Source organism: Chelonia mydas, chromosome 8, assembly GCF_015237465.2.
Source record: "Chelonia mydas isolate rCheMyd1 chromosome 8, rCheMyd1.pri.v2, whole genome shotgun sequence".
In the NCBI taxonomy this organism is placed as follows: domain Eukaryota; kingdom Metazoa; phylum Chordata; order Testudines; family Cheloniidae; genus Chelonia; species Chelonia mydas.
Window position 1 is genome coordinate 89440874 of NC_057854.1, and position 24397 is coordinate 89465270.

The 24397-nt window shown below is 40.0% G+C and overlaps 2 protein-coding genes across 8 annotated transcripts in view; one reads left to right on the forward strand and one right to left on the reverse strand.

Moving 5' to 3' along the window:
- Positions 1 to 1563, forward strand: part of DOCK7 (dedicator of cytokinesis 7) — a 141538-nt gene extending 139975 nt beyond the window's left edge. For all 6 annotated transcript variants that reach the window (XM_037906835.2, XM_037906836.2, XM_037906837.2 and 3 more), the window contains one exon: positions 794 to 1563. In XM_037906835.2, the coding sequence (XP_037762763.1) occupies positions 794 to 836 (43 nt within the window). In that variant the 3' untranslated portion in view covers positions 837 to 1563. The remainder of the gene's footprint in view (positions 1 to 793) is intronic.
- Positions 1564 to 7937: 6374 nt separating this feature from the next.
- On the reverse strand, positions 7938 to 23293 carry USP1 (ubiquitin specific peptidase 1). Of its 2 annotated transcripts, XM_037906597.2 has the most exons (9): positions 22445 to 23290; positions 21942 to 22189; positions 19768 to 19891; positions 18098 to 18205; positions 17347 to 17507; positions 15289 to 15995; positions 14384 to 14554; positions 12685 to 12886; positions 7938 to 9670 (listed from the first exon to the last, which is right to left on the reverse strand). In XM_037906597.2, the coding sequence occupies exons 2-9, from the start codon at positions 22109 to 22111 to the stop codon at positions 8932 to 8934; spliced, it is 2382 nt and encodes a 793-aa protein (XP_037762525.1). In that variant the 5' UTR covers positions 22112 to 22189; positions 22445 to 23290; the 3' UTR covers positions 7938 to 8931. The 2 variants fall into 2 exon arrangements, with proteins under 2 accessions (XP_037762525.1, XP_037762526.1); XM_037906598.2 differs by lacking the exon at positions 21942 to 22189 and having other exon boundaries at positions 22963 to 23293.
- Positions 23294 to 24397: the final 1104 nt, after the last annotated feature.

Here is a 24397-nt window from a genome sequence, read left to right on the forward strand (position 1 = left end):
AAGTGCACATATTATGATTGAGCAAGTGGAATTTGCATGCAGTTCCTGGAATGGATTTAGGGTAAAAAGCACCCACCCAAAACTACTACAATCCCTTGCAAATGACAGGCCTCAATCTACAATCCCGAGAACAGGATAGTGGTTAAGTGTCTCCTGTTACACATTCCTTGCTTATTGAAGAAGTGGCATGCTTGGCAATTCTGGAAATTAGCCTTCTCTTTATCCCTAATTGCCATTCCTCCAGTTTCATCATCATTCAAAATTTTTCTTGTTCTCAACTCTGTGGATGGCTCCTGAACCATTCTTTGAGTATTCCTTATTTGAGCTATTTTTAGTTTGTTGTTAATTGGTCAGGTAAGTCACATAGTTTTGTTTCTGTTCTGTTCCCTGGCTGGCTGATCTTACGAGGCCTTCTGCCACAAATACTCATGCACATGAATTTCAGATTTGATCTTCTCACACGACGTTTAGAAATATGTTTCGTGAGTGAAATTTCCCATAGGATTTAAGAGGTGCCCAGGGCTTGTGCTGTCCCTCTGAATTTCATAATCTCTGAATATTTATGAATATTCATGTCAATAAAACACAATCACTCAAATGTTCTCAAAATGCAAACCCAAATTAGCAAACTAATTTTAAAAATTCAAGTCAGTTTTTGCAAGTTAGCAAACATAGAAATCATGTACAGAAAAGCACTGTTCATCTTAATGGAGAGCATGGACTTTTTAACTCAGAATGGAAAATGTGAGCTTATCTTGTTTTTTTTCTCCCCCCCCTCCCGCTTCCCCCTCAGAGACTCCTTCAGCAGAATGAGCCTTCGCAAAATGGACATCTAAACAAGTTTTAAAAAATGCACTTAATTTTAAGGTATTGAAAAGAGCGAACCATGTTATCAACATTGGGAATCAAAGAAGTTTTATTGAGAAATAAAACTTGGACTTCATCCTGGACTCCATACGTACACACAATTTACTTCCTTACATTGAAGTGTTAAGTGGCCAAAAATTATTCTGAATTGTCAGATGTTGACTTATTGATGTTTAAAAAAAATAATGACAGTGGTATGCAAAATACTGGTGATATGCTGTAAACTTACCTGTTTTTAAGGCATTTTTATGACTCAAAGGTACACTAAATGCATTTATCATTATTTATAGCATTACCTAATGTTAAATTTATTTCCTTTTTAGTTCATTTATTTAATTTATATTAGGCGCATTTGCAGATGCATTTTTGAAGAGTTTTTAATGTAGTGCTGGTTATTTCAATGGTACTATTAAATATGTGAATGTTTACATTTTAATTCACCATGTGTTGGACTTCGGAGCTCATCACCCTTGAGAAAGCTAAAAAGAAAGGTAAGTCTTAAGCCAACAATTCTTAAATGAGTGCAGTGACCATATCATCTCCAACTTGTTTTTGTATCTTTGATGGGGACTGCTGCAAGGAAAAATAACTTTACGTATGCTCCTAAAATAATGACTTTTTGTGGTACATAGGAATGTGTTACCACTTACTCTAACCTGTTTCTTCTGTACTGGTAAAGTAAACATATTGCTACGGTCTTGTTTACACTGTAATTTCTACTAAACCAGGAAACCCAGTTACAGCACAGTAGTCCCCTCACGTGTATAGTTGACTCTTGCAGTGTGCTTGAGGTAAAACTACTTTTTATTGTCATCTTTTTATTATAATTATCTATAAAAACACATCTTGGAAGAAAATGACATACACATTTAAATAAGTTAAAATAAAATATACATATAATTGCCACTGGTGCTTAGTAGAAATTACAGTTTATATTTTATTACATACAAGAAAACTACATTTTAAAGAAAGTTATTTAAGTTGCTAAATCAAGAAACCCCGTATTTATGGTTGCCTTGCAACCTTAATTCTGTCTCTTTATGTTTCCAACCTATGCACTGAGACGGGTCCTATAAAAGTAATGGTATATGATAGTGTAACTAAATCATTCTGCATATGCACAAGGGGGCACAATTAAGGTTGCTTGTGCAACTATAAATCCTGTCTCCTAATTTTTGAGTGTTGGATTTTGAAATCTAAATAACTTTCTTTTAACAGGTTTCAGAGTAGCAGCCGTGTTAGTATGTATCTGCAAAAAGAAAAGGAGGACTTGTGGCACTTTAGAGACTAACAAATTTAGTAGAGCATAAGCTTTCGTGAGCTACAGCTCACTTCATCGGATGCATTCAGTGGAAAATATAGTGGGGAGATTTTATATATGCAGAGAACATGAAACAATGGGTGTTACCATACACACTGTAACAGGAAAGGTGAGCTATTACCAGCAGGAGAGCGGGGGGCGGGGGGATGGGGGGGGAAGACCTTTTGTAGTGATAATCAAGGTGGGCCATTTCCAGCACTTTACAAGAACAGTAGGAGAGGAAATAAACAAGGAGAAATGGTTTTACTTTGTGTAATGACCCATCCACTCCCAGTCTCTATTCAAGCCTAAGTTAATTGTATCCAGTTTGCAAATTGATTCCAATTCAGCAGTCTCTTGTTGGAGTCTGTTTTTGAAGTTTTTTTGTTGAAGAATTGCCACTTTTAGGTCTGTAATCGAGTGACCAAAGGGATTGAAGTGTTCTCCGACTGGTTTTTGAATGTTACAATTCTTGACGTCTGATTTGTGTCCATTTATTCTTTTATGTAGAGACTGTCCGGTTTGGCCGATGTACATGGCAGAGGGGCATTGCTGGCACATGATGGCATATATCACATTGGTAGATGTGCAGGTGAACGAGCCTCTGATAGTGTGGCTGACATGATTAGGCCCTATTATGGTGTCCCCTGAATAGATATGTGGACACTGTTGGCAACGAGCTTTGTTGCAAGGATAGGTTCCTGGGTTAGTGTTTTTGTTGTGTGGTTGCTGGTGAGTATTTGCTTCAGGTTGGGGGGCTGTCTGTAAGCAAGAACTGGCCTGTCTCCCAAGATCTGTGAGAGTGATGGGTCGTCCTTCAGGATAGGTTGTAGATCCTTGATGATGCGCTGGAGAGGTTTTAGTTGGGGGCTAAAGGTGATGGCTAGTGGAGTTCTGTTATTTTCTTTGTTGGGCCTGACCTGTAGTAGGTGACTTCTGGGTTCTCTTTGGGCTGGTAATAGCTCACCTTTCCTGGTCACTCTTGTTACAGTGTGTATGGTAACACCCATTGTTTCATGTTCTCTGTGTATATAAAATCTCCCCACTATATTTTCCACTGTATGCATCCGATGAAGTGAGCTGTAGCTCACGAAAGCTTATGCTCTAATAAATTTGTTAGTCTCTAAGGTGCCACAAGTACTCCTTTTCTTTCTTTTAACATAATTTTATTGTATGTTCTTTGTGTTGCCTTTTTTTTTCTCTTAAGTTAAAAATTGAACAGCATTTCTCTTATCTTTAGAAGATTACTTTGGCAGCCAAAATTTTTCTGAAGAACACAAGTTATACAGAAGTAATGATTTTTAACAGTTTATATCTCCGCTAGATCTGAGTGGAATTTTATGGCCAAAGAAAATGCATTTCTCTAGCCTAAGGGGTTTTCTCCAAGCCAATTTCAAAGGCCGGCAGCAAAAAATGAGGTTCAAGAACTTTTTGTAGCAGAAAGGATGCAAGAACCTTTTATAATGGAAAATGTTAGGCAACTTAAATATAAAGGTCACTGTAGATTTCAGAGTAGCAGCCGTGTTAGTCTGTATCTGCAAAAAAAAAAAAAAAAAAAAAGGAGTACTTGTGGCACTTTAGAGACTAACAAATTTATTTGAGCATAAGCTTTCGATGAAGTGAGCTGTAGCTCACGAAAGCTTATGCTGAGATAAATTTGTTAGTCTCTAAGGTGCCACAAGTACTTATTTTCTTCCTACATTGTAGAGATATTTAAGAATCAAGAAGGAAAGGTAAATAGCCCCAAAATAATTAACTCATTACATACAATGTTCTGTTATACATTAACATGTGAAGGGACGTTGTCCAATCTTAAACCTTAAACCCACTGTAATCAGTGGAAAGACTTCCACTAACTACAATGGGTGTAAAACTAGGACCCCAAGTCAATGTAAATCTGGAGAGCTTATCCCAGATTCAGACAGTTTTTATATTTAGATGATTAGATGATTTTATATTTAGATGATTAATCTAAAAATTGTGATGGAGAATTACCGTATGTATCATTTTGTAAAGTTAAATAGTAATTCTGACCTATTTTGTTTTCAGTTGCAGAAAAACAATAGTCTGAGTAATTTAAAACTGCATTTGTTCAACTATTGCAAATTGACATTTCAGGAATGGTAGAAATGGCTTTAGGCGAGTAATCATCTGATAGATCTGTTCCAAACTTGTGCCAGAGGATATTTTTCATTCATAGTCAGTATTCAGTAGGATCATGTAAAATGCTTGATTGTTTATAAATGAAGATGTTTCTCTACAGCTGTTGCATGTAATTATGGAAGAGAGCTGGATCTAGCATTGGTTGTATTGTAGTCTTTGTTCCATGTAAAATTATTGTTTCAATATCCTGTTGTGGCTGCGATTGATTGAAGGACATATATTAAGGAAACAGTCTTTCAGGGCTATAATCCCTTTATGGGCCAAAATGTATTTTCGTTTGCAGGCTGAAATTAAGCGAGCCCTACACTAGGTGTTGTAGGATTGTGTGGTAGGATGTTTTATATTTAGGAGCTTTTTGATTGTGCCAGTTTTGCAGGGTAGGATTATACACAGATTGGACAATTCTTGTTTTAGACCATATAATTCAGTCACTCTGTTGATACCTACTGTGGAGAAAGAAGGCATCAAGAGGTATGCAGAGCCAGATTTTTCTCTCTTTTGGAAAAAGACTCATTATAGACTTATTCAAATAATAAAGAGCTTATATTAGCATAAGTATATTTACCAAGCCACCTTTAAATGTGTTCCTCAGTAACACTACAGACCTACATCTCTCCAAGGCTGAAGCATGTTTATTAATTAGATTTTTATCCTATTTGCCCTGCACAACTATGTTTAAATCATACTAGGGGCCCTCTCCACCTTGAAGATAATTTTAGTTTTGCAGAAGTTTGATTAAAGCTTTATCACCCTTTCTTTTGTGATGCATAGGCTAACTTATAGTTTTAATTCCTTACACAAGGATAATTTTAAATATGAGCTAGAAATGAGGGCATACTATAATTCTCTATGGAGAATGTTCCAGACATGATTTTTTTCTATAAAGTTTCCATGTCCCCCACTGTCATGACAACAGATATAAGTCACTGATCCTATTATGTATGCATCATACTTTTAAGAGCAGACTGGAAAATATGACATCTTCCACTATAGTCATAATGAAGTGTTTGATAGGAAGATGGTTTTCAGCCTAGATTTAATCAGGAAAGGACTTCATTGTACTTCAAAGAATGCAGGATATTTCATATGTTTGAACAGTAAGGGCTGAGTTCTAGTCCTTGTCTTTCCTAATTGATTAGTGGACTCCTGCGTCCCCTCAACAGTTGTCAATGATAGTACCTTTTGAAGTTTTAATCTCTAGGATTATGTGTGATGTAAAATATATATTGTGCTTTTACCACGGCTTTGTAAAATGCCAGCCCACAGAGGGGTTACAGAATAGAAAATAGTATAGATTCTTTGTTTTAATCCTCCCACTCCAATTGCCTGTAAATTCTTTAATCTGTGAACAAATACCCCTTTTCTGCCCAGAGCTACTGGATTGAGTTCTGGCTAGTACCTGCAATGATATTTCTACATAGAGAACAAACATTCACTTAAAGATTAGTTTGCCATAACGGGATGTGTGTGTTTCTATTAAGCCCAATGCTGCCCTCAGATACATAGGTACAATTCTCATGAACTCACTGTTGATATCTAGCTAACACCAGTAAGAGTAGCATTTATTCTTCTTTGAGTGATTGCTTATGTGCATTCCAATAGGTGCGTGCGTGCACTGTGTGCGTGATCATCGGAAGGTTTTTCCCCTAGCGGTACCCATTGGGTCAGCTGTGGAGACCCCTGAAGTGGCACCTTCATGGCAGTGTATATAGGTCCCTGCCGACCCACCGCCTGCTCAGTTCCTTCTTAGCACCAGTGACCCTCATTGGAGCAGCTCAGTCTCTTGCATTCGCAAGTGCCTACCTAGTGGTTCCCTTTTCTTAGTTGTAAATAGTTATTAGTTATATAGTCGTTTGTAGTTAGTTGGGCTTACTTTGGGGCGGTTTTCCCAGGCACCGCAGCATGCCTTGGTCGCAGGCGTTTAAGGCATGCGAGAGGTGTGTGAAACCTATGCCCACAGGCCATCCGCACGCTGCTTGTCTCAAGTGCTTAGGAGAGAGCCATCAGACGGATAAGTGCCCAATTTGAAGGCACTTTAGATCCAGGACTAAGAGAGAGTGGGACTATTGTTTAAAGCTCCTGACAGAGGCAGCCCTCCGCCCCCAGTCGGCACCGGAAACAGCACCGGCATCACTGGTGCGCAGCGCCCCGGCCTCGGTGAGGGATGTCCCAACACCGAGAAAGGACTCCTCCAAGGAGCACGGCGCTGCTCCCCAGCTCGTAAGGCCAGTGCTACCAGGTGGCACCGCTCACGGTCCCCAGTGCCGCATAAGAAAAAGACGGACAGGGTTTGTTCACCAGTCAAGAAGCTGCGAGGGGATTCCAGCGGGATGTGTCCTCCAGCGGGACACCCACGGTTTGGACCTCAAAACCCGGCACCATTGACTCCGGCCCCAACAGGTGGCCCGTTGAGTCCGGTGCTGGTGGACTCCCCAACTCGGGAGGATTTGGAGGAAGAGCTTAACCTCCCCTCCACGCCGGATACCTAGGAGGCTGCACGGGACCTCATTGCCATGATGCCGCAGACCCCAGCCCCCCACATGCGAGCTCCAGCTCCGCGAACTCAAGCCCTGTCAGCGGCACCGACGCTGGCACTGGCTGCAGCATCTATCCCGGCACTGCCTATGGCTCCAGCACTGATGGCGGCACCGCCCCTGCTTCTTCATCACTGCAAGCCCATGATGTTATGGCGCCGCTCACTGTCACCCTGGTACCGCTCCCTGGCGCTGTTGGGCTCTGCCCCCCAGTGGTCGGGCACAGGTGACTCAGCAACGTTGCTGGCTCGCCACACCCCCAGGACTCCTGGGGACCCCGCCCGAGACAGAGACTTTGGGCTGTCACGCTCAGGTGCAGCGCCCGAACCAGCACCATCATTTGTACCGGAGCCACCTCCAGTCACCGGGGGGCTCTGAAGTACCTGACCCAGCCTCCAGAGAGCCAGAAGGGCAGGAAGACCCTGTCCCACGTGCCTCCTCCTCGCCAGACTAGGCGGTGGCGGGCACCACCACCCCGCTTCTGGCAGTGGACACCAAGACCTTTTTAGGAGGGTGGCCCTAAACCTGAATCTCCAGCAGAGGAAGTCACGGAAGAGTCAGACCTGATGGTTGACATCCTTGCCCAGAGGGTCCATCTAGGGTGGCCTTGCCCCTGATAAAAACGATCCAGAACACTACTAAGGTGCTCTGGCAGACTCCGGCAGACAACAGCAGAATTTTACCTTAAGTGACTTCTTCTAGCACCTATTCAAAATAATCTTTGCCTTTGCTGGCAAACACCCTAGTCCTAATTGGGACAAATTATTTTTCTTTAAAGTGTATTGGTAAACTCCTTTGACTATTGACAGTTTAACATATGAATTACTGTAGGCCTTAAAACTTAAAAGATGGATCAGAAATGCTGTTCACATAAGGGCTTAAATTTTGTCCAGTGTAATTATCTTGTTATTGTAAAAGCCAGAACTAAGCAATTTTAGTTAACATTTATCCCTTGAGGAAAGATCAAAGAAGCAGGATGTGTTTGTGCCATACTATTGGAGAGAGAGTAATGCCAGAGCAATAGAAGCTCTCAAACACATAATCTGATCTATTCATCTCAGACAAAATTAATGCATATCATTTTATGTTTTTATTTCATACATCTGTGTACACACACTATCAAGCCAATGCTTTAGTTTTCCCATATTTCAGTGAGCTCTCAGTACAAATTAGCCTGTTAAGGTAATAAGATCAATTCTTAATCCACCCAAACACATATGCAAATTAGAAGGCTTTTAAAATACAAAATACTTTATTACACTGCATACAGATCAGCAATTTGAATTGCTTTCTTTCTCCCACAAATACATCTGGTATACCTACAATATCACACATATTTACACTTTGTCCACTTAACACCTATGTAAAACAGATGCAGGTTAGCTCATTCAAATCTTTATGAACAGGAATCAGTTAATGCTTGCAATATAAAGAATCTTAGTATGCATCACATTCACTATTAAGTTAAAGTTTAAGATGCGGTACCACTCCTTCCAATCCACTAAATGAGTTAACAAGACCTCGTTAGTTTTTGTACTTTGAACACCACAGCAAAGATATTTGGGGGGGGGGAGAAGGTCATCAATAAGCTATAGCTGTTACTTTGTGCCCTGTACTGATGCCCCAAAGACTAGATATGAAATATTGCTTCCAGTGTTACAAAAATACACAACCTCTGATGAGTTTTACTAGTTTATATAAATTTACTCCAGAATGTGAATACAAATAACTTTATTTTTTTTTAAAAAAGCTAATAATACACAAGTCAGGTGTGACAGAACTAGTTATTTAAAAGCCACGACTGTATTTTTGGACATCTTAAGAATCTATACAGATTTGTATTCCTAGAAGGTGACATCACTAGTCCGCAGCACAGAAGTTATAGTAGGAGTTAAAGTTCTATGACATGGTTTGTTAATTCAAATTGTGCTGTTTACACAGAATTGTAAGATCTATAATATCATCCAGTAGCTTCAAAAGACAAACAGCTGTTACATCAAGGTAATCTTGATGCAAAAAGCACATCAACAGGTGTATGCAAATCTGTAATATTTACAAAATACAGTATCACTCTACAATTTTCTTATAAAACAAAAGGTAAGGAGTTGATGTAGATGACGATGTAGGGGAGAGAGTGTTCAGAAAGTCCTTTTCCTCTGTAACCTTCACTTCAGAATCATCAAAAAGCAACCACTTTCCCTCATATTCCTTCAAGCTTTGTAACACATACAAAGCTTTGTTTTCTAGTCCACTGAAAGCTATACCATTTTGATCACCATTTTCAGTACTTTTATCAAACTCCAAGATCCCATTAGTACTGGTAGACTCAAAATTTTTATTTTCAGTTAGTGTATTAACAACCTTATCAGGGTTAGTTGCTTTGTTGTTGTACAAGTCACAGTCAGACTTACTTTTTTGTCCTCCGAGAAGTCCAACAGCTTCCATATTCTTTTTGCTCAAAGTTTTACTTGACTGTGCATTTCCATTGACTCTAAAAGAGACTTCACCATCATCATAATCTTCAGCAACAGCTCTTGCTTCCTCCTCATTCAGTGGTTCTGGCTTAATCACTTCATACATCTGGTCAGTGATGAAATTGCCCTTGTCTAATTCTAAACTATTAAGATCTGTAATTTTGACAGAGGCAGTGTAGTGTCCACTGCTAATTGTAATGCCACTGTGCATTACTACTGCAAATAATCCATAGGTATCATTAGTAGACTTTGTGCTCCATTCTTCTAGTGACAATTTAAGAGGTGTCAATAAGGGAGTATTTATCTTTGACAGTCCACCATAACAATCAAACCTTTGAAAGAAAAATGGTAAAGTTAGATTATTGCATCATTTCACATTTTTCTTTGCGTGACCTACAAATGATGGGGGGGAAGTTTCTAGCCTTTTTCTGCTACTCCAATGTATAGACACTTAAAAACAAAAACAGAAAACTTTTCTGCTTGTTTTATAACTTATAAATAATAGGAATGTCAATTCTGGTCTTCCCCAGTATCGCTAAAAAAATTATTGGGGGACTCAAGGATGTGTATTAACACACAACTAGAAGGGTGAAACTGAATCTTTAACCAAGATTTCCTTTCTCTAAAATGTTAATTATTGGCACTAACTAAAAATCCAAAATTTTAAACAGTGATTAAAAATCCCTTCTTCTCTCAAATGCTCAGCTTTCACTCTTGTTGTCTTATTTTTTTCTTCCAGCCAGATAAGAAAGGAGCTGACTTTCTCATGTATAAACTAGTCAGACTCTCAATGGGTGTGACCTAAGACAGTGTTTTGGCTCAATGTCTTTGGCAGTTCTTGTTTGTTTTGCAGGTGTCTTTTGTTCTTCCAAGCCTAGTGATTTCGATATTGTATTGCTATTCCAAGTTAAAATGCTGAAACCAAAAGGTGGAACCTTAGAATAAACTTTCCAGACAGTTTCAGCTGCATCCCTGACTCCAGTATTAAGTTTGATCTCTCTGTTCTTACTTCCTTGCACTTTGGCTGATGATACCTTTGCAGAAAGCATTCAAGATTGTTCAAAGGGAAAATGAGGAGACTGGATTCAGTTCAAAATAGCATCACTGGCCTGGATGGAAGTGTGAATATTTTTGAGTGAGGATCTGAAGATCACCAGGACAGAAGAAAAAAAAAGATACGACTTTTGGAAAATGGCTATGTAACCTGGAAATTGCTAACTAAATCCTCAAGGAAGACAAAGTGTTGTTTAAGCTTATAAACAAACTGAAGATCAAAAATATTGAGGGTCCCTGTGACAAAAACCCCCTATAGTTTTATTTTTGAATTGCTTGCAGAAGGATCAGAAACGTATGGGCTCTTCCGTCTGACTCAGAATATTAATTAAAACAAAGACATGCCTAAAATTAGTTTGCATATCAAGGAATACGTACAAGAATGCAAGGTAAACATTTTACAACTCGAATGGACTACTGAAGAGGAGGCAAAGCAGAAGACTAAGGTACCTTCATTAGAATTCTGCTCTAATTCCATCAATTAGGCTTTTTTATTTTGTGATTGGATTTTCATTTCTACAGCTCCAGAAAGCTAAAGATTCCTACAGCACTCATGGCACTTGGGAGAAATTCATTATTTAGGAGCTCAGAAGATTACCAGACAAAATTTTGTACCATAACCCTTTGAAAATGTGGTTATTTTACAAACAGACACATTTATATTGGCTATAAATATATGTACATAAAGTTGCTATCAGTAACTGTTTACAGGGTATCCTATCACCACTCATTTGTCAATTCATGTTTTGTGCTACTCCTAGCACTTTCCACCTGCAGATTCCCCAAGCACTTTATAAACATTTAATTAAGTTTCAAAATACATCTTGAATGAAAGTATTATCCCCATTTTATAGATCGGGACTAAAGCCCTGAGAAATTAAATGACTTGTTCAAGGTCACATAGGAAGCTTCTAACAGATTTTTGGAACAGAATATATCTCCTGATTCCCAGGCCTCATGCTTCAACCTCTAAAACATCCTAAATCAGTAAGTGAAGTTGTAACATTGGGTAATTTCATTTAATATCTTGAATTCTGATTCTGTGCAGTATTGAGTGGCAGGAACATGTTCTGGGACTGAAGTAAAGTGGTGGAATATTGAGCCAATAAGCAGTTTGTCTGTTTACTGCTTCCTGAGGAAATGATGCAGGTGGCAGGAAAGTAATCACTTGTAATTTATAATACTGGGAGGGCTGGAAAGCCAGATCAAATCTGCATATGTTGTTTCAACATATGAAAAACTGTAAATGAGCTCAGTAATGCTATATCATTAAATTTCCAATTTAGTGGTTGGATGAAGATTACAACAAATAACCTTAATACATTTCACAATATAATGAAAATGTATTCAGATGTGGCCTTCTGTCACCTTAAGGTTATTTCTCTACAGAGATCTGAATAGTGCTATTGTGACTTACTCAAGCGCTTTTCCAACTTACTCCCAAAACAATTGTATTAAGTATGTTGCTGTAGCCAATTCTCAGATATGTACTGTTATTGTACTATTCATATTCATTTCTATTTGCTAGAATATTTTTATTCACATTCATAAATTTGGAAGAAAAAGTAGATATTGAAATTAGGCATAGTAACCTTTTCAGCAAAATAAAGATTTACATAGTATAAGAGCATATTGCCAATGCTCAGCTACAGGTACGAACATAAATGGGACTTATAGTAACTGAATTAATTTAGGGGAGTTTTTTAAAAGTCGAAGACATAGTCAAATTACTATGGTCCAAATTTGGTATACCTTAAAAATATGTTTTGAACTTGGGAGGCTAATCTCCAGTATTTTCTTTCTAAAATGTCTTCTACTCCCTCAGTGACAAAATCTCTACCATCTGCAGTTGCCAAATCCAGTTTTATGCACTGTAGTTTAACTACCTATCCTGAAATAGTTAACCTATCCCTATCCCCATAGTTGATATTAGCAAGTAAACAAGTTCCCTCCTCCCCCCCCCCCCCCCAAAAAATTTCAAGCTCCATTAGGAACACAAGAAAACAATGTTGGCATGAGACGTTGAGAATATTTTCCCCAGCTTTCACAAGGGTATTACAAAACTTGGTAATCTAAACACTGAGAAAATTGTTTTATGTCTTGCTAAAATATGAAGAGCCTGTGCTAAACAGCTAAATAATAAACTACTTGTATTCTCTGTTTTCACAAGGGATTTTTCAAAGTTAAATTCAGGCTACAAACAAGTTTTGTTATTTAAACTTTTGCATCTGTTTTGGCAAGGTTTCTCTTCCAGCAGCACTGTTTCTTAATATAGTTTATCTGCAATACTCACTCTAAGCCATTAGCAGCAAAGCACTTCAAGTGAACGGTTATAACTTCAGGCATTTTATCAAATAAAAGACTGCGTTCTGCTTCTGTGTAATGACGGCAGTTTTCACAGAAATATTTATCCTCTCCCACAATCCTCTCTACTGATGCAAACTGTGAAATTGCCCATTTTAGGGTCTTCACTTCTGTTTTTGGCTCTGGAGAAACTACAAAAGAGAATTATTACAGATAGTTATTTACATTTCCAATATATACCACAAGAATTTTAAAACAGAGCTGTAAAAGTTAAGACACTTGCAAGAACTAGTATTAAAGTTAAGAATATTAAAAATGCACCAAATAGACTGAAAACCAAGATAAGCAAATCATCTCTGCTCACTGAATTTCAGGAAGTGCAAAAATGAGAGATACTAGCCAGGATGTAGATTAACTCAGACTGAAAAACAGCTGGTATGCTGCTGTGTTTCAGATTTAAACAAAAGGTCTTCAAAGGCTGAGATAAGACAAGTGCACAACTCCCACTGACTTCCCTAGGAATTGTGCACACGTACCTAAGAGCAGAATTTGGCCCATTTTTAAAAGGTAGGCAGATTTCCAAAATAACTAGCAAGTTCTCTTCCGCTGTCATGTCTGGCTTGCACTGACAGCTTTAAACCAGATTTCATATATATATAAAAAAGCTTCACTGCCAACATCTGCAGTGGTAGTAACTTTTAAATCTTTAAAAAAGAAAACTTAATTGGAATTAGGTTTAGTCTATTTTAATTCAAGATTAATATTTTCATCTTTCCCCACCTAATGTAATAGGAAGTCAGGAATAGTAAAATCTCCCCCAAATTACATCATTGGGCGTTAACAACCTTTTCTTTACTACCCTGAATTTAGAAGTTTTTAAAATCAGTTTTTACAACTTTGAAATAAATTTTAGTGTGTTAATATATGTGCATCAGTTTTGGAAAATTCATATAAAACAAATATAAATCATCAATACTTGTGAAGTAGCCTTAGGGACACCATACAAGAAACACCAATATAATTTGAAAGAAAAAGTACACAAAAATATAAAATGCGTAGTATCTTGGTGACACTCTAAAGGAACAATGACAATTTACATTTTCAAACTGAAACTTAAAAAAAATTTCTGAGCATGCTTCATGCAGTATATATCCTGTTTTTTCTTAAAGGGTTAGATATGGGGTTTTCTACTTCCCTGCTCCTTAAAAGGATTTTTTACAACAAGGGAGAAAGCGTAGGCCCACAATCATCATTATCAAACTAATCAATTGTGAGAAAGGAACTAAAATTGACTATATACCCCAAGTTGTTAGATGCACAAAACAAGCTGGAAAAAAATATTTCTAACATTTTACTCTGAGGGGTTAGTTATAACTACATTAGGCAAAAAAAAAAAAAAAATCCAGATAGAAATGCTCTTTCAAGTTGATAGTGTCCATTCAAATGAATAAAAGGATTGCAAGCACCTGTGTCATATCAGGAGAGTGAATTTAAAATAACATTTTTAATGCTTTTTGGATCCAGCCATGTTATCAAGGCTATGGTTTCCAATTCTAAAGAAAATCATAAGATATTGACGTGGCCAGGACCAAAAGCAATTTCTAGTAACATTATAAACACCAAGGGCACCCCAAAACTATAAATGTATAAATCAGATACGTACATTGTGACCCTTTACTGTTACTTACTTTCAGAACTCTCTTCTGCTTTAGAAAGTTCATCTTCTTGTACTGGGACACTGATGTCCTGAAAGTCTTCTCTTCTTTCAGTAAAACATTCACACTCCAAACATCGTGTTCTCAATACCAACTGACCCTGGAACAGTTTCTCCACTAATTCAAAAACAGCTAACTCTGAACCTAGAAAAAGTTACAATAGATGTTTATATTAACAATAAAGTTCTTATTCAGAGTAGTACATTAAGGACAGTTATTGGTACTATTCTTCCTGAACTGGCATTAAGCACAACAGTCTTGGTCTCAGTTTTAGATATTCACATTCCTTCATTTGTATTATAATATTTAACAGACCATAAAAACCAGCACATGACGACTGTATATTGAATAAAGCATATGAAAAAAAATCTTGATCTTGAAATATTCAAATTTTATTTTAAGATTAGATTTTAGATTTATCCTTTATTGAAAATGTCCCATCTTGGGTAATTTGTTTTGTATCATTCATGGATTGTGTATATGTTGGCATTAACCTTAATGATAAATAATTCTCTTGTGCGGAACAAACACTTGTGGACTTTTCAAGTTCACAACCCACATTCTACATTATAAATTAGCAAGAGGTAATAAGAGTATAAATTTGGCATTCTTCTAAGCTTTTTACATTGCATTACTACAATGAGCCTTATTTTCTGTTCATGCTCTAATTTCTAATTATTATTATATATCTTAGATACATCTGTATGTCAGGTATTTTATATATATATATATAAACTAGGATTACATTGGGTGTAGAAATTTTCCATTTAAGGAAAAATAGATTTCAAATCCTCACTATGGTATTTGAGCACCAACTTCCCCGATGTATTGGTTTCTTAGTCCTACTGTGTTTACATTAAGCCCACGCTTTTACTAACCTTCTTGTAGTGGTTTTTCAGTTCTTTTTTCACCAGCACTTTCCACAGGGGATGCAAGTTCACAGTATTCTTTTATATTACCACTTTCACACTTTACAGATGCCTTTTCAATCTCACAGGCATCAGTTTCTTTCATCTGCTCTTTGGATCCCAAGTTGTTCGCTAGCTTTCCGACACTACAGAATTTAGACAGAATGCTGGGTTGTTTGCCTGAAGACTTAAACCAGTTTAATTTAAGTCGTGATTTCTTCTGTGTTGGCTTTGCAATCTCATTTTCAATAGAATACTTATCAATGGCTTCCGTATGATTTTCTAGTTTCTCCGCTGTTGCTTTCCTCTTTGACCTGGTCTGTCTCTGATTTTCCTCTACTGCATTATGCTCCTTGGATACTTTAGATTTTTTCTTTGCATTCCCACTCTCAGTGTCACTTTTCCTTTTCCCAATTCCTTTGGATAGTTTGTCTTCAGAACCCTCTGCAGTGTGACTGCTTGTTGCATAGTCATTTTCCTCAACAGCGCTGTTAATGCCATTGCTTTCAGTATTTTGATTAGACTTCTCCAAGTGAGCTACAGGCTCTTCCACTGGCATATTTTTCAATTCTTCCTTCTTCAATATCTGACACGTTTCCTGGATGTTACCAAGAATACACTGCAATACTTCCTGGGCATCATGTTGCAGATATCCTTCATACATAGGGTTAAGTTCTCTATAAAGAAAAAGGGAAGTGTTATATAGTTTTGAAATGATATATCTGGAGACTATCACTTGATCAGTCATTGTGTTACAATGGAACTCCTATGCAGACTTTATATTTTTAATTTACATCTGGCAGTGAGAGAGTCCACAGACTGGGGTGGAAGCACAAGAAGAGTCAAAGAGGAAGGATCTGATCGTTTCAGGAACGAATACAAAATTGTGTAGCACTTCTGTGTTAATCACAAAAGGATGAAAATATTGGAACATAAGACTACATTTTACAATAGACGTTAAGAAACTAATACTAAAGGATTGATACAGATGTATTAGTTTGTAAAACACTTATGTTCTCAACTGAAAGACTATATATAAATACAGACACAACTTCACAATATTCATGTGCAATAAATGTTTCTGGACATTTTACAGATGAGAAAGCTGAGGCCAAAGAAGTGAATTGACTTGACCAATGTCATAATTTGGAGGCAGTCTGGCATAGAACCCACATGTCCTAACTCCTTGTGTCCCCTCTCTATTTTCTAGACACTGCCTTTCTGTGGTAGAACAATACCACAAGATCAATGTCCAGGTGTATTATCAATAAACAACACCAGTTTACGTCAATTATTTAATAATGCCCATCCCCATTAAGTGCTACAATTGACAAAAAGCAGAGCAGTTTTAAGAACTACTTCAGCACTGGATTAAGAATAAAAAAATAGACGTTCACCACTGCAGACTGTTTACTAAGTAGCTAACTATAATATGATTTGAGATTCAAAATTAGGGATGTTTGGATAAAAAGTCCAGGCCTGAAGAGAAGGTCCATGTACCACAGGTAGGCATGGAAAGGAGACTAGGGGCAAATGGCCATTTCACAGGCTGAATCCTGCAAGGTGCTGAGCACTCTAGCCCTGATCCAGCAAAGCACTTAAGCACATACTTAAATTAAAGCATTTGTGTAGTCCTAGTGACATAAACATATTTAAATACTTTGCTGGGTCTGGGCCAAAGTACTCAGAACCTTACAGGATCAAGGCCTGTAATCTTAGCTCTAAACTTTGATACGACAAGAGATAGCTGAAACAGTAGATGCACAAATTTTATCTTGGGCCACCTTCCCACAGTAAAATTGACTGGGATTATATCAGTTTCACTATGTGGCTGCTAGAGAATTCTACTTAGCAGCAGAACTGATGCAATCCCCTGCATGGAATGTGGAAAAAACACACATTTCCTACGCTGGTGTATCAAATTTAAGAACATCAACCCCCAACTTTTTCTTAAAATTGTAATACACAAATTATAATCAGCTCAAATTTCAGTGAAAATTCTGACATTTAATTTAAGATTATTTATACCTAAGTGTGTTTAGTAGCCTTCTTGGCTGAGTAGCAAGTTCATCTGTATATTTTTCTGGATTTAATAGAAAGCTGGCCTGAAGCTGTTCCACTGAAAGAATCAAGGAATGCAAACTGAAGATTAGTTCATAACTTGCCAAAGGATCTTCTTTACAACTTCCCTGTAATCATAAAAGAAAAGACAAATAGTTGAGCTTTTGCCTCTGAATACAACAGTTGAAGGTTTTTTCCCCTGCCTCCTTCATCCCTTTTCTGTCAGTCATTGACAGCATTTCTATCAGTTAAAGGGATGGAAGCAGGTGCTTCTTGAAACGTTAAATATATTGCTGCTTTGCCTGTAGAAAGTGAGTATGAACGACAAACTGATTCCACCGGATATTCTAGCCCCAAAATAACTCTAGGGCGGGGGTCGGCCTGGGTCCTGCTGCCACTCTGAGGTTAGCCGCTGCAGCTGCGGAAGTCACGGAGGTCCCAGAAAGTCACGGAATCTCTGACTTCCGTGACCTCCATGAAAGACTTGCAGTCTTACTTATAAACCTTCCAGAAATAACTTTGAAGAGCAGTGTTATAAGTTGTAAATGAGTCAAAAATTATTCCACTATAATAAAGGTAAATTTTCTTCAACAGGAAGTTAAAGAAAGCTCTTTACTGTGTGCCCCTACATATTCCAAGATATGACACTTTAATTTATGCTGCTCTTACTTACATAATTACAGCTAAAGAAAGATCAAATGATACATATAAAATTTACCTTGTCTGACTTTTGTTCTCCTTCATCCTTTAACATTTCTCTCTTCTTTGAAATAATGTTAAATAAGTGTTTCACTCCAGTTTTAAAGCCAGGGCAAAAATATAACACCTAGCAGCAGCAGTATAAAACAAGAAAAAAAAAAAGAAAAAAAACTGTAAAGTTAGCAAAAGTTGTACAAGAAACTAAAGTTAAAACTAAATTAAAAGTCCATGCACATAGGCCAAGATCTGCTTCTGCATCTCCTAGGTTGTTACACAGCACGCAAGGATGCAGAAACCTTGATGGTCCAGACTTTGCAAATATAGGTAGAGTACAATTTAAAAACAATATTTTATATATATATAAAAATGTGTTAAAAACTTAAGCACAAAGGTAAAGAAGTTCTACCTAGGTACTTATGTGGTTCTAATCACTGTGGCATTTGAGGAAATGGAGGTCATAAATACCGTAATACCTCAAACATTAATGAATTTATCCTCCCAAAGTCCTTGTCAGAATTCTTTCCTATCTCCACTTTACAGGTAAGGAATTGAGGAAGAAAGATTAGGCGCTCAATCCAACATCCACTGGAAGTCTGTTCCAGATCAGGGAACCTCGTCTACCACATTTCAGCCCAACAATTTAACCATGAGACCATCCTTCAAAAGTTAAACTTCTCCCTGCTACTCAACACTCATTTTACAGTACAGTGAGAGTAAATACTGCTGATATTCAGGAATGCATAGCTGTAGTGGAAAGCTTACTTTTGAATTCCCCTACTATTTATATAGTTATCTCCACTAACTAAAACTAAGGTGGAAATTTGAAAAAGTCTCACTCATAATACTTAAAATGCCAAAGGGAGTCAGATGTCCAACTCCCAGTGATTTTAAAGCTTCAAAATTTAATAAGAATTGGGCAACTGACTCCCTTAGGCACTTGAAAATTCTACCCAAGTGGTTAAAGGGATAGACGATAAGTCAGTTAACATGAATGACTGAAAAGTAAACTAAACAGTGTTTCATTTTCATCACTTATACTGTTTATTTTTTCACTTCACTACACTTTTTAAACTTGTGTAGAGAAGTGACTAGTCATCGGTTTGTCTTTCTAGTTTCCTGCACTAGTACAAAGATAGAGTTTCCAACATTGCAGGGGGGTGCTTCAGTTTTAAAAGAGATTCAAATTAGTTATTTTTTTAATTTCATAAATTGGGAAACAAATAATAAAATTGAGAGTTTCAACTACTTTATAGCATCCCTTAGAATATTCCAACTATTACTGTTGGATGGAACTTTGCTTTATTAAATTAAAGGGCAATCTGCATCCCTCTGCAGAATACAAAGCGATTTACACCACCAAGTTCTGCCTCCACTCGTGCACCCAGCTTGGCACAATGATGCAAAACAAGGAAAGTGGTGTGGTCAGAGAACAAGTTTGGTCAACTCATGCCCAATCCTGGAAGCAAACCTTTCGGGCAACACAGTAATTTCTTTATAAAACAATTACTCCTGCACGTGAGCAGGAGTAGATATAGATACATGTGCATCATTGGCTGCCTTGAGTGTGTGGTATCTCCCTTCAATCTCATTTTTACCCAATACTTTGTCAAACTAGGAGTCTAAAATGCTTGTATAAAATGTTTAACGACAACACAAATATCTTTTCCAATCCCCAAAATATGAATTTACCTGAAGTATGCTGTTAAGGTAACAAGTATTGCCAAGATTGTTCAAGCCCACAAAAGGCAGCATGTTGTCTTTTTTCTCACAACTAATGGGTGAAGGAGGCTGTGCTGCAGGAACAACCTGATCACTATTAAACAGAGAAGAGAGTATGTAATAGAAAGCAAGGCTTTTTTTTTTTTTTTTTTTAAATATCTTAGAACACATGCATATACATCTCCCTGACCTTTTGAAGTGTTTGTCCTTCACATTATTAACTTCTTACAAAACATATTTTAACACTTGGGGCTGGATTTTTAAAGGGAGTTGGGTGCCCAAATACCTTTAAAAATCTGGCCCTTGCACTACTATATAAAATTAATCTTTGTATACTGTCAACAGATCATAGATGGTACCAAAACTACCAGTTTTTGAAACTCATGCTATGCTGTATGCGCAAAGATGGAACCACTCAACAGAAACAGTATTTTCTAGGAATTTATGCAAAAAGATTTGCAATAAGCACACAGATATTCCAGGAATAGTACAATACCCATGTGTAGGGCCCTACCAAATTTACAGCCATGAAAAACGCATCATGGGCTGTGAAATCTGGTCTCCCCCGTGAAATCTGATGTTTTGTGTACTTTTACCCTATACTATACAGATTTCACATGGTACACCAGCGTTTCTCAAATTGGAGGTCCTGACCTAAAGCGCGTTGGGAGGGTTGCAAGATTATTGGGGGTGGGGGGGGGTATCACAGAATTGCCACCGTTACTTCTGCGCTCCCTTCAGAGCTGGGTGGCAGGGCGCCCAACTCTGAAGGCAGCACTCTACCAGCAACAGCACAGAAGTAGGGTGGCAATACCACACCATGTCATTCTTACTTCCGCGCTGCTGCTGGCAGCACTGCCTTCAGAGCTGGGCTCCCAGCCAGCAGCTGCTGCTCTCCGCCTGCCAAGCTCTGAAGGCACTACCACCACCACCAGCAGTGCAAGAGTAAGGGTGACAGTAATAGACCCCACTATAGTAACCTTGCAAACCCTGCCCACCAGAGCCCCCTTTTGGGTCAGGACCCCTACAGTTACAATACCATGAAATTTCAGATTTAAATAACTGAAATCATGAAAATTATTATTTTTAAAATCCTCTGACTGTGAAATTGAACAAAATGGACCATGAATTTGGTAGGACACCTATGTATGTGCTACACCTGGTCAGGCAGTTTTTTCTGAAGTCCTTCAAACAAATATGGAAAAAATCCTACAAGTTTTTCTATAACGTTTGAGTTATTCAGAGACTTAGTTACTGCAGCACTAAGTGAAAAATGCCACAGTGTATACTTTCCATTCTAACCCTTCTCATCACCAAAAGCTTATCGTCACAGAAATTCCTGTACACAAACCCAAGGGCAAGACTCAGTCCATTATGCAACGAAGCAACCAAAAGCTAATGTAGAAGCATTAGACTGATAACACATTCCACTGGTGTAACAGAACAAACGCGTTAAATGGTCATCAGTGCAGCTGTAATTTTCCTTTTCCCATCTAACCTTCTTCGTTACCTGGTATGAAGTGAGCTGGAAGCCTCATTCTGGAATTGAGGGACACTGGTGAAATGTAATGGAAGAAAGCTAGTACTGGAACTGCCAATGCTTGTACAACTACTAGAAATAGGACTTTAAAATCCAGAACCTTGCCGAGGCTCACTTAAATCTCATTTTGAAAAACAGGTTTGTTGTTTGCAAATTCTTTAAAGCCAGAATATCAATTTGTTTAAAATAACTTGGTACGTAAATCTGAATAAGTATCCTTTGTTAGCTTTGTGTATTGATCACATTCTCCACAAGTTAAAAAGACATTCTACAGGCAAGGTTAACATCCATAATAAGTGTAAACTCAGCCACCTCTGATTTTCTTAAATTAGGTTTCAAGTACCAAAATCAGTTCAGTTAGATGAAACCGACTCAAGCATTCCATTATAATATGCTTTGTGACATTTATTCTCTATTGGAGCAGTGCAGTAAGCATAACAATTTCGTTTTCAAGAGCCAGGTTGATAAGACATCCATTTATTAAAATGGTTTTTACTCCCACTTGTCCATTATTAAACAAACTATTTCTGATATAAAATAAAAATACTTATTAGAACGTTTAGCATTGACCTAGGTTATAATCAGAAAATCTTCTCTTACATACATTTCTGAGCCTCTGTATTCTGAACTCTTTTGTTCATTTTCTTGTGAATCTGTAAAATCCAGTGCTCTTTTAGTTTCCTTTTTTTGGAAAAGCTTCAGGGAAAGCCTGTTTTTCTTTGACGGGCTACCTCTCAAAAGCCCAGTAGCGTCACTTGGTAATACACCTGGCATTTTTTCCTCACTCACAAATAATAATGGGGACGGGGAATAAGATCACCCTAGACAGAAAGCTGCAGTCGGCAGTAACACCTGTCAAATACACAATGTTACATTTACTTTTATTATGGGAAGCGGCCATGCATGCAGTAAAAAGTTCATGACTGTACTTTCTAGTAGCCCGCGTGGCTCAGAGGACTGGGCAAGAGCCGTTCCACCTTCAGCACTCCGAATCTAGGCGGGGGTTGGAAATGACCAAAGCCAGGTCGTCTCTCCTGGCTGCGTCCAGGGGCCTGCCTGCAAGGGGCTACGCTGACGTTTCAGTGTCGTGTAGAAGATCGGGCCCACCTCACAGCAGACACGGTCTACACCGCCTGGTGCCCGTGCGGCATTTCCAGCAGGGAGGCCAAGGGACGAATGGGCTGGAGCCTGCCCGACCCGCTCTCGAGAGCTGGGCTGTTGTTGGGGGTTCAGTGGCGGGGAAGCCCGTCCAGCGACAGCACCTTCTGCGAGCCCTAACAACCCGAGCCTGCAGCGGGGTTCGGCCCCGACGCGGGAAAGCGGCCGCTGCCCCGCGCCACAGGGCCCCTGGCGCACCCAGCGAGCGAGACTAAAGCAGACTAAGCCCTTTATTCCAGCCATGCCCCCTCCCCCCGAGGAGAGTGACCCCGACGGAGCGTGTCCCCGGGAAGGAATTACAGGCTCCCCAGGCACATCTTGAGGCGGGCGGGGAAACCCCCAAACTCCACCGGCCCCAGGGTGAGTGGAGGCGCCCTCTCCCCCTCCCCCGCTCCTGACCCGCAAGGGACGGGGTGAGTCCCCTGACTCCCGGGGGGAGGGTCCCTGCCGGCGCCGCGTCTCCTCACCCGCTACATCTTCGCTTGGCCCCGGTGCCGCCGGGAGGGGGCATGCTCTCCCAGAATCACCCTCCCTGGTTGCTATGGAGACTACAGGGCGCCCCAGTCCCGCGCTCCCCACAACGGGAAAGTTGGCGGGTTTTCCCTAGCCCCAGGACCCGACACCTGCCCCCTCGCGCCAGGGCGTGTGCGGCCTTCCGGAGCAAACGCCAGCAGAGAAATCCCTCCAGGATCCTCGGGACTGAAAGGGTAGCATCGGCCAACAGAGCGTCGGCTCCTCACAAAAATCTGGTAGGCGCGCTGGGCCGCATTATGGGGCGCCCTAGGAACCCCACCACAACTGTCTGTCTCCTGGACTCAGGCAATATATTGGCCAGCCCGCGGGGTCCTGGCGGGGCGCGCGCGTGCGGCGGTAGAGGCCTGGCCAGAGGGCTAGAGCCTGGGAAGGGGATGGGACGGGTTAAACCATCGTACATGGATGGCTGCTCCCCCCTCCCTTTCCAAGGGAAGTGAGTAGGTCCTGACACGCAGACTCAACCCCACCCACCCTCTGCCGCCTCCGCCAATAACAGCGCGAGAAGATCACCCAATCAGCGTTTTGCGCGAGCGGATTATTCCTATGAGGCTGTTCAAATGGTCCCGGGTAATTTAACGGCTCTTGGACTGGAGCGAGGCGTGAGAAGTGGGGGGACGCAGAGAGGGAGGCCTAGGGCGGAGCGCGGGTGGCGTGTGGGGGACGGACGGGGCAAAGCCGGCGCAGGCCCAGGCGGCTGTGCCCCTGCCCTGTGGGCAGCAGTTCCCGCGTGGTCCCCGTGGTCCGGGCGCTGTAACAGTCCGAGCACCGAGGCCAGCCCGAGCTGTGGGCGATGCGGCCTGGCGATAGGGTGACCAGATGTCCCGATTTTATAGGCACAGTCCCGATATTTGGGGCTTTGTCTTATATAGGCGCCTATTACCCCCCACCCCCTGTCCTGATTTTTCACACTTCCTGTCTGGTCACCCTACCTGGCAGCCCCAGGGCTGGGGGAGAGCAAGCTTTGGAAAGAAGTGGCATGAATTAAGCAGCATCTCTGAGTGAGTCTGCTCAAAAAATTGCAACCCCCCCCGCCCCCCAAGAACTTGCCCCGGGCTCAGCCAGCACGAGGAGCTCGTTGGGTAGCCCATGGCGGGTTCGCCTTCTGCTCGGCCCTGCGCTCAAGATTTTCCCTGCAGCCAGCTGCGAGAAACCGATTGAGCCTGGGCACGTGGAAGCTGAGAGCCCTATGTCACCACTGGCCTCCCCAGGCTGGGCTTTCAAAAAACAATACATGAGAGACTCAGGATAAAACTCCAACTGTGAATATAAGGGTTGCAAAGAGGGATGTAAAAGGTTAACCTAAGCATTAGGCTTATCGGTTAACCAGACCTTACCATTGGCCAGAGGGACTGCACCAGGCCAGCCAGA